The sequence below is a fragment of the Etheostoma cragini genome, chromosome 20, assembly GCF_013103735.1.
Source record: "Etheostoma cragini isolate CJK2018 chromosome 20, CSU_Ecrag_1.0, whole genome shotgun sequence".
NCBI classification, from domain to species: domain Eukaryota; kingdom Metazoa; phylum Chordata; class Actinopteri; order Perciformes; family Percidae; genus Etheostoma; species Etheostoma cragini.
Genome location: NC_048426.1, coordinates 8,244,442 through 8,258,249, shown reverse-complemented (window position 1 = coordinate 8,258,249; position 13,808 = coordinate 8,244,442). Strand labels below are relative to the sequence as shown.

Here is a 13,808-nt window from a genome sequence, read left to right as displayed (position 1 = left end):
AAAGTACATTGTAAATGTCAAGCTTGTTATCACACTTCCAGGAATAGATGATCCATCTCACAAGTTGTCTATTTTTCCGAACACTCGATGGGTAAGTTGTGACAGCACCTCTGCTGATAATGACATTTTTGTGGATGCTTGGCAATGCCTCCAGTGTTCTTTTCCATATCTTGAGCTAATGTAGAAGGACAAAAGTAGGAGTATCAGCTTGCACTTAAAATAGGCAGGCATGCAGAGGTCCGTTCATGACACTTTTTGGATGAAAGACGTAGCTATGACAAATGTTACCAATACACTGATGTAATAGTTAAGTAATGGGGATCACTGATAAAGATGTCTGGCTCAGAGGTGATGAAGAGCAGTTATGACAGTATAACTTAAAATAAGCGATGACGGTGGGGTCATTCTTGCTGATTAATTGTTGTGTCACACCTATGAAAATGAAAAATTAATACTTAAACGGTTACAGTGGTGTTGAGTGCGTTCCACAACTCTGTGATTAATGGCTTAACCTATTTTGGGTGTTCTAACCTTTTCAAAACCTGTCATGTTTCCCAGAAAGAGAAGTCCCTTTTCTTAAAGTATAACATGTATTTAGAACTGTTCGATGTAGTCCAAATCATTTACACTATATATATATATATATATATATATATATATATATATATAGTGTAAATGATTTGGACTACATAAAGAATCTGAAATCCCGATTCACATGTAAAATACACTGCATTGTGTGGCAATGCTGTGCCTTTACATAGCTTTTACTCTTTAAAAATGTCTAACAAAAATATGCAATGACACATTTAATTATTTTTTTTATTTCATTTGGCTCAGAATCATTGCTGAGTGATAATTGTATGCTTGTGTGAAATGGTTTTTGGCAAAACAACTTTATGGGCGCTTATACAAGAGATATATGTAAATATATATATATCCCCAAAAATCCCTTGACTGTGCGAATTCCCCTCAATTGAGAAAGTAATCGGTAGGCTACTGTGCTGTCCACCTCAGACCCCTCTACCACCAGGATGCCCTAAAGAGGCAGAGGAAATCATTTTCTTATCATATTTTAAATGTAAACATTCCCCACCCAGCTTTGCGTGAGGAAAATATCGCTGTTTTCCTGTTCAAAGCATTCAGGATTTGGTTTCAGTCTCATGCAGCGAGCCCAAGTCAACTCCCAGGAGTAGCCACGGCATGGCAAATTCCCACCGTTCAGGGTAGGTCAGACTACTGACACATCACTATCACGCGGCCTGCTTTTGTGTAACAGTACAATAAGGCAAACCACTTCAAAAAAAGACAAGACAACAGTATGTATGATCATTTTACATGTGGCCCAATGGGAGTGTCTTCCCATAAGTTTGGCTGTGAATCAGACTGTTGGCTACAAGACACACAACTTCCTGGCTAAATGTAATTTTGGATAACAACAGCTTAGCAACTGATAGGAGATGCAGATTTTGTTCTGCCAGTAGAAACAGGCAGGATGACCTCGTCCTCGTTCCCACGTGTCCCTCACGGCTCCCTCACGGCTCCCAAGGAACAGAGCTACTAGCAAGACTGCTACAAAAAAATATAAAATAGAGCATGTTTTTTCTTTTCTTTCTAGAGGTTTTCTTCTTTCATTTCAAAACCTCAGGTAAATATTTCTTGTGATAAATCTCAGGAGGGCAGATGGAACAAAGTTCTGGACTGTAAATGCGACGTGGCAGCCCACATGGGGCACACACTGAACACAAACACACTGGCCTTGGCCTGCTTCTTCCTCCAGCTATCTCAGAGGAACATGAATGGGTGTAAATGGTGTGAGATCGTACTGTGTGTTGAATGCAATATTGATTGTGGATTAACCTGGTGTTATCCCAGTCACAATTTATAAATTGTACTAAGTCATTAATTCGATAATGTTGATTAATCAGTAGCTTTATGAATATGTTACAACTTAATTGGCAACTATTTTAACAGTTGCTAATAGGGGTCACATTTTTGTTTTACTAGGCCATCAGCAAAAGTTAGCAAGTCATCCATGATTATAATGCTATTAGTGATATATATGAAGATAATATGAAGCGACTGCTAGCAGCTAATTAGCTTAGCTTAGCACAAAGACTGGACACCGGAGAAAAAAGATGTCCTGGACCTGTCTGGTTTGTTTAATCCGTACATGACCACAGTGTACAGACAACTTTACAGAGAACTACTGGACTACTTTTTGGCTGGGAGCAGTCACTTCCTTAAGTCTCAGCTGGTTGCCTGGAAACGGCTCAGGGCCAGAAAATAGTCCTGTTGTTTACGTGACATTTCTGCTTGTAATACACCAAAGTGTCACGTCTACACTTCGGGAGGTATGTTGTGGTAATTAATGATCTTAATAGGTGCTGGAAGGTGGATTTCTTTTACTGTTGGACGGTGTTTCATAAGCTTTTGTCTGCCTTTTGCTAAGCTAAGCTAATCGGCTGCTGACATTGGGTGAACTAAAGAGCTCAAGACAGACAAAGATTTTTCTAAACCTGGCTCCCCAAAACAAAGTTCCTATTATTGGCTCAAAATTGATCTTAAAGCATTAATAAATGATTAATCGATTGTTATAATAAATCTATTAACTTAATCTCATACACCTTATTAGAAAGTGGTACCAAAGTTGCTTAGTTCCCCAGCAGGACATTCATCTGTCCCAAAGGCTTTACTCTAAATCTATATCACATGTTACATTCTTTCTAAAGGATTTGGAATTTATGAAGGTCGGATCCTGCATGAAAAGAGTAGCAATATATGTGTGTTTTTTGTTTTTTTTAAAGGAATACTTTTGGGCATTGAAGAGCAAACCTCTATAACATGGGTGCCTGCTCTACCAGGTAAGCTACCCAGGTGCCCAAGCATAAGATTTTAAAGATTATTTATCTATTTTTTTTCCTTTTATTATAGTGAATAGACATGAAGGGGGAGAGAGCTGGGGGGGATGACACGCAGCAAACGGCTGCAGGTTGGATTTGAACCCGGGCCGCTGCAGGACTCAGCCAACATGGGGCAAATGTTCTTACTTTGTGAGCTAGAGGCTGCCCCAAGCACACAGTTTTAAAGGCTTTGTAGCGCAGAGTGAGAGATTAGGCTTACATATTGAAAATGTAGTTCTTTCCACTTTTCTTCTATGATGCCTCTTTTTTTTTTCTCTCTCTCTCTCTCTCTGCCACACTCTGCTGAACCTCCACAGTTCGTCTCCCACTCAACATGCTTTTCGTTTCTTCATGCATGTGTCCGATTCCAACAAATTGACATTTAAGGGGGATGCTAGCACATGAATGGAGAGGCGGACGCTTTTAGCGGCTTCTGTTGAGATATTATATACGAGCAGCTTGCTGGCTGTTCAAACTATCTCCATAACAACAGGCCAGGAAGTAGGAAGTGTTCCATTGTGAAGTAGAGAGATAACTACTGCAAGCTCCAACTTCCGTTGTATTGTTGCCATCTCCCTGCCCTCCCACCAGGTTGTATACTGTACACACCTCTTGTAATGTACATGTATGTGCATGCATATGTTTGACATCTGAGCCTACGCAGACATTCAAACCACATGCAGCATACCAGGTCCCTTTGCAGTTAACCTCTGGCTGGGTCAAGCCTGTGGATATTCTTAGAACGAGAGATAACTGCACTGTCCTAAATACTTCTTCTAGAATCTAAGATTGCATGCACTCCACCCAAAAAAAACAACCAATCCACCTTGTTACGTCCTGTACGTCTACCGAGGCCAACGTTATAGTTATTTATTAATGAATTAAACAAAACATAAGCTTTTTGTTCAAAACATTTTGCTATATGTTGTGTTGTTTTATTTGTTCTAGGAATCAATTTTCATATGGTAGAAATGTGAATACATCGACTACACAACAGCATGATCTTGTCTTTTTTTAATTTTAAAAATAAATGCAATACAAAAATGCATTATTGGAATAATAGATCTTGACAGCATTACCCTCATGTATTATCATTTCTATATCCATTTAGTTGTTGGACCGTCATGAAAGATCAGTGGGCAAAATTGAAAATTTCTACAAGAGGTATTCACATAGGCCTACACGTTGGTGAGATCCACTTGAAAAATTTTCGCAGTTCAACAGGTTCAGGATGGTTGGATTAAGCCACATAAGTCATAATTAATATTAAAAAAAACACAGTATATATATATATATATATTATCATGGATGACCCTGACCACCCTCTCCACCCCACATTGGTCCAACAGAGGAGCAGCTTCTCTAAGAGGCTCCGACAGTTTAAATGCCCAACGGAAATCATTCCTACCACAGGCAATACAACTCTTTAAAACGTCATCCCCGGGTGCCACATGAGACTTTTAGACACCACAATATTGCAAGAAGGGCAACCTGCACGATAGGTTCATTTACATTTTAGCATACATTTAGCATATTACTTAAGCAGTTGCACATTTTGTTTTCCCATCCTGTATATATTTAAATATTTGTTCTTATATTCTATTCTTATATTTTATTATTATTATTTATTATTATTATATTATTTCATGTATATTGTATGTATGTATATTTTTTCCTATGTGCTGCTGTAACACCGTCATTTCCCATTTTTTGGGATCAATAAATATCTATCTATCTATCTATCTATGTATCTATCTATCTATTTATAGGTGTGATGGCCAGGCAGACATACTGATCCAAGTGTTGCTTGACTGTTTCCCCTGTATCAATAGTTAGAAATTCTGACCCACAGACATCTCCAGTCTTGTTGTCCACTTCATTTTGTACAAGTATTCTGTTTGTAGCTTTATATGACATTTTTCAAATGGTTCCTTTGTTGTGGTTCTTTCGCATGTTTGGTGTTGTAGTGGCGTTCTAACGCTCTTCACAATGGCCAGCTGTCTCATTGATAATTATGCACACTTGTCTCCTTCTACTCTTTACTCCTTAAGTGCATTGCTAGTTTTAAAGATGCCATTCTACATTTTCAACCTGGGCTCCTTCGTCTGTTAACAAGCGTGCTAAAAGTTGTTGCTGGCCTAAAAAACTGACAGGTGAGGTGAGGTGAGGTTATAGCAATGTGTCACTCACCAGTGGTCCAGGTCAGGTTGCATTGAAATTTTCTTGAAAGAGTCTGGATTGAATAGTCTTTTGGTTTTGTGGGGTCTATGCTATATAAACTTTGTAGATGGGCTGGTTTAGATCACACCATTCGTAGCTGTGTTGCAATAGGCTGTCATTTGCCACATTGTTGTCCTTCTGTACAAAACGTGACAATGCTGACTCGTCATACTCTGCTTGGAAATGTGAAAACTGCTTTTATAAATAGTCTTCAAGAGCGTCTTTTTTTCTCCCGGTTTGTTTCACTTCTGAAACGATAGAGATGGTGGAGATGGTGGAAAGCAGTCAAAAAAAAAACTTAAATAAAGATTTTCCAGCAATCAACCCCATAAATTATGAAAGGTCCTGTGAAATAATCTAAATTGTTACTTAAATCTCTTAGATTTTTATCCTTATTCAGGAAGAAAAAAACTGAATGAGAAGAGGATTGGATGAATGAAGAGACTGAATGGTTTTACTGGGACAACAGGAAATACAGACATGCAGTCACTGCAAGCAACAGGTGGCTGCTGCTGGGGACTCTTCTGACTGTATGAGCATGTTGGCTCTTGTTCAGTTGAGCTGCTGGTTTACTTGTCACAAGCATTTTTAGCTCCAAACTGAAGAATTTAGCTATTTGCAGGGAAGGAAGTTAAATGTACCTGTTTTTTACTTAGCAGCGTGTGTTCTTAGTCTGGGTTAAATAGCTTCAGATGAATGTTAAAGTGGGTGTTGGGTAAATATGGGCAGTGTTGAATTATGGCATTATTAGCAGCTTATGTTGGTAAATTAATCTTGTGTGTGCGTGTGTGTGTATGTGTGTGTGTATGTGTGTGTTGTTCACGTCCCAACTTGCTCAAGTGAAAATAGTCCAGAAATCTGATCTCAATCACCATTTGTTAATGGGCCACTTTTTTTTTTTTTTTTTACAGTATCCTGTACTTGAAAGATGGCAGATTTGTTGTTGTAGCAATGTTAATCTCCACACCCTGGCTGTATCCTGTCTCAGTAATGCAGTTTTTACAGATGACATGTTTTGAGCCTCTTACTATGTGTTTTATTATACAAGAATAAACATTAGCGTATTAACATGGATGTAGTCTGCACATATATGTCTATAAGGTACCATATGACATTTGCTTATACTATTTGCCCATGCCTATGGCTGAGTGTGTGCATGTGTGTGTGTGTGTGTGTGTGTGTGTGTTTGTGAGATGCACAGCATTGTCAGGACTTGTTCAGCATGATGTTTACACATTAATCACAATCACCAATTACATCACCATCAACAGTTTTATAACCAACTCCCATTTGAATGGGTGGAGTCAGTCCAGTTATTCCCAAACACAGCATTGACACAATACAACAAACTACTATAAAGTCATATTTGGTAAGGTTGTCACTCTCAAGATGCTTTCAAACCGCAATTAAAGAAAGACATATGCCTGAACGTTTACAGAGACGCCTGTGACAGGCAGATCCTGGTGTAGGACTTGATAAGATAGGATATATTGCCCCTCATAAGGTCCTAATCAGCAAGACTCTTAGGCCACTACACTGTCCTGTACTGTGTGTGTTTTTGTGTGTGTGTGTATGTGTGTGTGTATGTGTGTGTGTATGTGTGTGTGTAATGAACAACTAAAAGCGTTTAGAAAGTTAGTTTGTCATTAACTGGATTTAAATGGTTTAAGGAATGTCTTTGAAGGCACAGACAGAGGTGGTGACACATGTTTTTTCCAGCTAAAATTTCCAAAAGTCATGTATGAACTCTTCACAGGTACTAAAGTGGTGGAAGGGTGGGTTTGGGTTGAGCTGGCCATCACTTCAGTGAATCATTCACTAAATAACTGAACAACTGAAGATTTTAATTCAGTCGTATTTGCTTCTAAAATACTAAAGTGAATGGCGTCCACCTCTGTCTCTGTCTCACGGCAACAGCTTAATGTTAGCACCACTCCTTAGTTGTCCAACCTCAAGCATGGATGCACCACTTTGTTCAGAAAATTGCTAATTTTCAGCATTGTTCAAGTTCAAGTTCAAAAACCTTTATTTGTCCCAAAGGGGCGATTCATTTAGCTGCAGTAGCAAATAAATGACACACAGTATATGACAACAAAGAACCTTCCTCAGACTGCATGAATAATTCTAGAAACAAACAATATTTTAAGCGCTGCACCCATACTTGATATGGTGTTGGACGGAACAAAATGAGCGAGACAGCATTTCAACATGACTGTTTTCCTCGGGCGCCCCAATAGCTCAGTTTGTAGAGCAGGCGCCCACATATAGAGTTTTACTCCTCGACGCAGCGGGCCTGGGTCCGACTCCGATAATTGCTGCATGTCATTCCCCCCTCTCTCTCCCTTTCATGTCTTCATCTGTCCTGTCAATAAATGCCTATAAATGGCCCAAAAAAATCTTTAAAAAAAAATTTGAAAAATAGTTTTCCTCAAAAATGTGATATTTTATATGTGAAAAATGTGATATTTTTTCATTTCATTTTTTCAAATGAATGGCTTATCCTCAATCCTTACGTTTATCCTAAATAGTGTATGACTTCAGAAATAATGATCAACACTGTTTTTTTTATTCTGACAGTAATGTAAACATGCAGAAAGGTGAAAGGGTCACCAAATAGTTTTATGAAAATGACATGAATCATACTCTATGGCCTATGCACCAATCAGATCCCAAGCCCGTTGAACGCCAATTGGAGATCTACATCTTACATCTGTTCACTGGCTCATTTCATTTTTTATTTCTTATTTTGAAATTATCATGTCCTTCTGTTCTCCTCTAGGCTTGCCCTGCTCAAGGGGCTAACTGCTGAGCATGCTGGGTAAAGCTCCACCCACTACCAGTAGCCTCAACCTGGTGAAGTCAGAGGTGTCTGACACCACAGCGACCCCGGACGCACACGACGGCATCACCATGGCCGAACTTGTGGAGAGCCTGGATACCAGAGAGCTGGACATGGGGGAGGGAGAGGAGAACGATTACGATGGAAACTACTTAGGTGTGTGTGTGTGTGTGTGTGTGTGTGTGTGTGTGTGTGTGTGTGTGTGTGTGTGTGTGTTTGCATATTTTCTGGCTGCCTCCAGCAGTGTAATTTCACCAGCAAAGAATAATATGACACCTAAAAGGGTAAAACAATAACTAAGGTCCGTTAGTCCAGTGATGAACAATTTAGATGGTAAGATGCAAAATCCTCACAAGATTAAACTTCCAGAAAACAAATGTGAAGGTCTATGAACCAGGTTCATCATTCATATGCAAGGTTTATTTGACCATATAAGCCCCAAGCAACAAGTATGTGACTGTCCATGTGGGGTTGTACTCAAGTTCTCTTTTGAAATGTAGGAAAGTTGAGCGGTAGTAGAACAGCCAGGCTAAAGGAAAGTGGGCTCACATGGTGTGTCAGCGTGGAAAATAATTTAGGATATACTCCAGTTGGTGAGCCCTCAATCTGGTATCTAACACTGCAGGAGTATGAGGGTGGAATTTTCCTTCACATAATTTAGAGCTTTACTGGAACAGGAACATTTGACCTGACACTGCGGAGTAAAAATCTTGAACAAAGGCAGAGTTTTCAGTGATGCAGCCTACTCGTTCCTAAGCAGCTTGAACAACTCCTACATGCACAAACAAGAAAAAACAACACGCTAACCAGCCTCCTCTCTCTTCCTCCTAGGGGACTGTCGTATCCCATTTTCAGCGGTGTATGCCACCGTGGGCTTTAAGGAGGCCAACGCTAAGGTCTACCTTCCCACTGTGCCCATTACTGCCCGCATACTGGAGGTGGAGAGATTCACCACCGCGCAAGACCGCTTCAACCTGTCGCACCAAAGGAGCGTCAACAAGGTACTGCACACAATGTTTAGGGACACAATATAGGGTAAATATAGGAATCTGAAAGGAAACTGGGAGTTGCTCTGAATAAAAGGATCAGCTTAATCTTTTTAATGTTGTTCTAATCACTATAATTAGTGATCACTGCATTTCTTTATGTATTTGGATTGATATTTCCTTCTAAAATAACCATTTCTAAAGCAACTAAAATGACTGCCCTGAAATATATTTAGCTGATCATCTCTCTCTCCCCTAATGTGTGTGTGTGTGTGTGTGTGTGTGTAGTCTCTGCCGGCAGTGTTTAAGATTGAGCTGAAGCATGGTGAATTTACCTGGGTGGTCAAGAGGAAGGAGAAACATTTCATGGAGCTGCATAGAGAGCTGAGGACGTACAAGACCTTCATGAGGATACCGCTGCCGTCACGCAGGTTGGAGCCTACACACACACACGTACACACACACACACATAAACATACACACACACACACACACTCCCCGGTGACCCGAAGCTAGTTGAATCAGACTGCAGTGCCCCTTCCCATCAACCTCTAATCTTGGCTCATCAAAGAGCCCCTCTCCTGCTGTGTGCTTCTGTGTGTGAGTGTGTGTATTAAAATGATTCTGGATGCAGGTGAGAGATGACAAGATCAATACTGCTCTCGTGCATATGGACTAAATATGAAGCTAGAACCAGGAGACCATTAGCTTAGCTTAGCATAAAGACTGGAAACAAGGGGAAACACCTAGCCTGGCTCTGCCCAAAGAAACCTGCCAGCACATCTACTGTGGTTTGTTATATATACTGTATATATGGAATAATGGGAGGTTTTCTGTTTTACCTATTCTGCCAACATTGCATTATTACAGCATTTTACAACAGTTGCCAGGCAATCATGATGACTCCAGGAAGTCACTATGCTCAGAAATGATTCCAGCACTTCATTTGCCCTAAAACAACAACTTGTCATTTTTACATTTCTGTTTGTGTTTGGGAAAGGAGACATAAGACTACATGGAAGTTGGTCAAGTTTAGAGCTGGTGGTGGTGGTGGGCATTTATTCCATTTATTTATTTTTACTATGGACAGAGGCAGATCACCTGATTCCCCCTGCTTCTGGTCTTTATGCTAAGCTAAGGTAATCGCTTCCTGTCTTTAGTTTCATATATGTAGTACAGACATCTAAAAGCATAATGTTCTGTACGGTACAGTTGTACTCTGGAAATTTTAACTGCCTTCCTTTGTTTTTATCTCTTTCCCTTCCTCCCTCCCTCCCTCCATCTCTTTCTCTCTCTCTGGTGATGTACACACTTAAAAACAAAGGAATGTTGCCCTTGGAGTTTAATAGGTTTTACTTTTGCCCTACTTCCTCTTTTGCTCTCCCTTTCTGTTATCTTGACTTAATGTTATAGCAACGGGTGCATAGTGGATTTTCACAATTGCTTTGGTGGTTGTTCATATGCCCTGAAAATAATGAATAAGTCTCCCTGTTTTAATAAATCTCCATTCCTCCGTTCTCTGTTCCTGGTTGATGTAACGTAGCAGTGAGTCAAACTGCAACCTGTCAATTTATTCAGGCTCTTTTTATTTGCCTGCCTAACAACCTGCTGGCAGAAAGTACACAGGGTATTTTAACAACATTTTATAAAATTTTGATTTTCAGCCGCAGCATCAACTGTTTTTTTTAGCTTCAGGCAAGTGTGGAACAGAAACAGCCATTACTTAAATGTTGTTTTCCTCAAACTTTAAGCACAAAGTTTGGACACACTGTGTTATCTGACAAGTGCTCTCTGGGAGCTCGGAGTTTTGAATTGAACATCTTCATTTCCTGGCTCTCTGTCTTAGCCACACAGTGAGGAGAAGGACGGTGAGGAAGAGTGAGGTGAGGGAGATGCCCTCCCTGCCGAGGGGGGGAGGAGACGAGCTGGTTCGAGATGAGCAGGTCTCCAGCAGGAGGGTACGTCGCAACACTGTCTGCAGCCTTTTTGCCTGTTTTTTATTTTCCTGGTTGGATTGATTCACTATCATATCTTAACTTTATAACAAGGAGCTCTCCTTGTACTTACTTGTTGCCATGACACTTAACTACTTGCTAGCACTCTAAAACCCTTTCTGACTATGTGTGTGTGTGTGTGTGTGTGTGTGTGTGTGTGTGTGTGTGTGTGTGTGTGTGTTTTTGTGCATGGATTTTGTCATAAACATACTCACAGTGGCCAACATATAGTGTATGTGTTTCTACAGAGACAATTAGAAGACTATATGAACAAGCTGCTGAAGATGTCCATGTACCGCAAATATCACCATACTGTGAGTAATCCTACTAAGCACTGCACGCTGTGATATAAACTCATACTGTAATGTCTGCCTGACAATCTGCAAGTTCAACTTAATAATAATTGTGTGTGTATTAGAACTGTCACTATGAATGAGCTTAAAGTATCATGCCTTGTACTTGTAGATACTGTACTGTAGATGCACTGAAAAATATATAGAATTCACATAGTTTTTCAGCATTTTGCTAAGCTCTACCCTTCAGTGTTGACATAGATTATTAATGTGTTTACCCATAGCACCGTGTCTGCTTTGTGTTGACTCAACACATTTAAGTATATTATTACTGTTCATGTGAGCGAGCAAAAGGCCTCAAGTCTGTAAAATGCCTGAAGAAAAATACAGTCAAAAAAGAAACATAAGACATTTCTTTTTTCCTCTAAATCACTAATAAAAAAACTGCATTGTATTGTACAATACAATGTGTTATTTGGTATTTCTCTTTTTTTTGTATTATTCTTTATCCAAAATACAAGTGATGCAAAATAAGGAGTATCCTAATATCAGCAACATATAATATTTGAGCCATTAATACACAGTGTGTAATCTTTACCATGCTAAACTCTACTTTTACCTTTATAGTGGTACGAGCCTTTAAACAGATCAATGCAAGGTTTAGACTTACAGTAGCATTGGTCTGTTATGTGCTGACATATTATTACTTTGCATCATTCTGACGCATTAAAAGTTAATATCAAAGATGACAACACATGTTGAGGTGATCTAGGATGAGTCACATTGCCTCCAAGGAGATAGTGTGTGTGTGTGTACGTGTGTGGATGTACTGTAATAGCTGCCTGCTCAGGATATATCACGTTTTCTTTTGTTTTTTTGGTCCATCCATCCTGTCTCTTCCCTTCTATTCTCAGATGGAGTTCATTGACATCAGCCAGCTGTCTTTCATTCATGACTTGGGGCCCAAAGGACTGTGAGCATTTTCTCTTCTTTCAGTCCCTTTGACGACTTAACAGTTCACAGCAGAGTGAAGCACTTGAGTTGAAATTGAGAGGACCAAGATAAGAATCCTTTGTCACTTTCCAATGGTTAGCACAACAACATAAGGTTCTGGGTTTGAATCCAGGTCGATCCGGGCCTTTCTGTGTGGAGTTTGTAGGTTCTCCTCATGTTTGCGTGGGTTTCCTCTGGGTGCTCCGGTTTCCTAGTCTGGCTATCACCAGACCAAGCCAAGCATACATTTAGCATATTACTTAAGCAGTTGCACATTTAGTTTTCCCATCTTGTATATATTTAAATATTTGTTCTTATATTCTCATATTTTATTCTTATTATTCTTATTATTTCATGTAAATTGTATATATGTATATTTTTTCCTATGTGCTGCTGTAACACTGTAATTTCCCATTTTTTGGGATCAATAAATATCTATCTATCTATCTATCTATCTATCTATCTATCTATCTATCTATCGTCATCGTGTTAAACCCGCCCCCATAGCGCGCCAGGTAGATAAGCTAGTATGTGATTGGTTCCCGCCAAATTGTGAACTGACGCAGGAGAATTAAAACGTGCAGGTTTCCAGACCGAGCTGCAGGGTGAAATCAAATCGCCGGCAGAGTGGGTGGGGTTTACCCCGTTTACCGGTTTCCCCCATCATCAACAAATGTAATAGGTTCTCCAGTCACTACCTCCGATCTGGAGTTGGTCACTGGGCTCTGTGATTGGCTGCCCACTGCTCCCTTGAGGGATGGGTTAAATGCAGAGAATTGATTTTGCTACATGTATGTGTATGTGACAATAAAGTACCTTTACCTTACCTTTTACCTTTATTTAGAAACTTCAAAGTCTCCTATTTTGTATTTCTCTCCTTACATCATTGTACAAATGCATATTACTTAATAAAATACAATTTGTCTGTCTTTTCCAGGGAAGGGATGATCTATAAGCGCTCAGGTGGACATCGGATCCCAGGGATGAACTGCTGTGGTCAAAGCCAGGCCTGCTACCGCTGGTCTAAACGGTGTGTGTGATTACCCCTGTCCCTCATTGTTGTAGTTGCCGTGTTCAGATTGACCCCATTTGGAGCTTACTACTACAGTTTATAAGTGGAACTCCTTAATATCTGACTAAACACAAGGTGGATTAGCTTTTTTTTTACCTTTTAATTTTTCTTTCTACCTGGCAAACTTGTCTGAAACGTAGGATGTAGGTGTCATCGTTGGTATTTCTGAAGGAAATTAAAAATTCCAGGCTCGGGCAGGAAGCTGTCAAAGTGTGGGTGTTAACACACTGTGACCACTCATTGCATATTTAAAAACATAATAATGATAATATTTTAATAAGTGTCAGTTATATAGCACCCTATCATGGTCCTTGCATCACATGGTCAGTCCATACCAGACCTTTGTAATCACTTCACAAATTGTTATCTCTTTACATTTCTGTGAGTGATTGTTATGTACATGAGATATATGTATTTATGTGTGTTTGTTTTGTAATTTCCCTCGGGCTGAATAAAGGATCCATCCATCTATCTATCTATCTATCTATCTATCTATCTATCTATCTATCTA

The 13,808-nt window shown here is 39.6% G+C and overlaps 1 protein-coding gene across 2 annotated transcripts in view; it reads left to right on the top strand.

The window, feature by feature from the left end:
• The window catches only part of pld1a (phospholipase D1a), a 39,947-nt gene that overhangs the window by 4,459 nt on the left and 21,680 nt on the right, over nucleotides 1-13,808 (top strand). For both annotated transcript variants that reach the window (XM_034858703.1, XM_034858702.1), the window contains exons 2-8: nucleotides 7,900-8,115; nucleotides 8,791-8,960; nucleotides 9,234-9,376; nucleotides 10,792-10,903; nucleotides 11,188-11,253; nucleotides 12,147-12,205; nucleotides 13,163-13,255. In XM_034858703.1, the coding sequence (XP_034714594.1) occupies nucleotides 7,932-8,115; nucleotides 8,791-8,960; nucleotides 9,234-9,376; nucleotides 10,792-10,903; nucleotides 11,188-11,253; nucleotides 12,147-12,205; nucleotides 13,163-13,255 (827 nt within the window). In that variant the 5' untranslated portion in view covers nucleotides 7,900-7,931. The remainder of the gene's footprint in view (nucleotides 1-7,899; nucleotides 8,116-8,790; nucleotides 8,961-9,233; nucleotides 9,377-10,791; nucleotides 10,904-11,187; nucleotides 11,254-12,146; nucleotides 12,206-13,162; nucleotides 13,256-13,808) is intronic.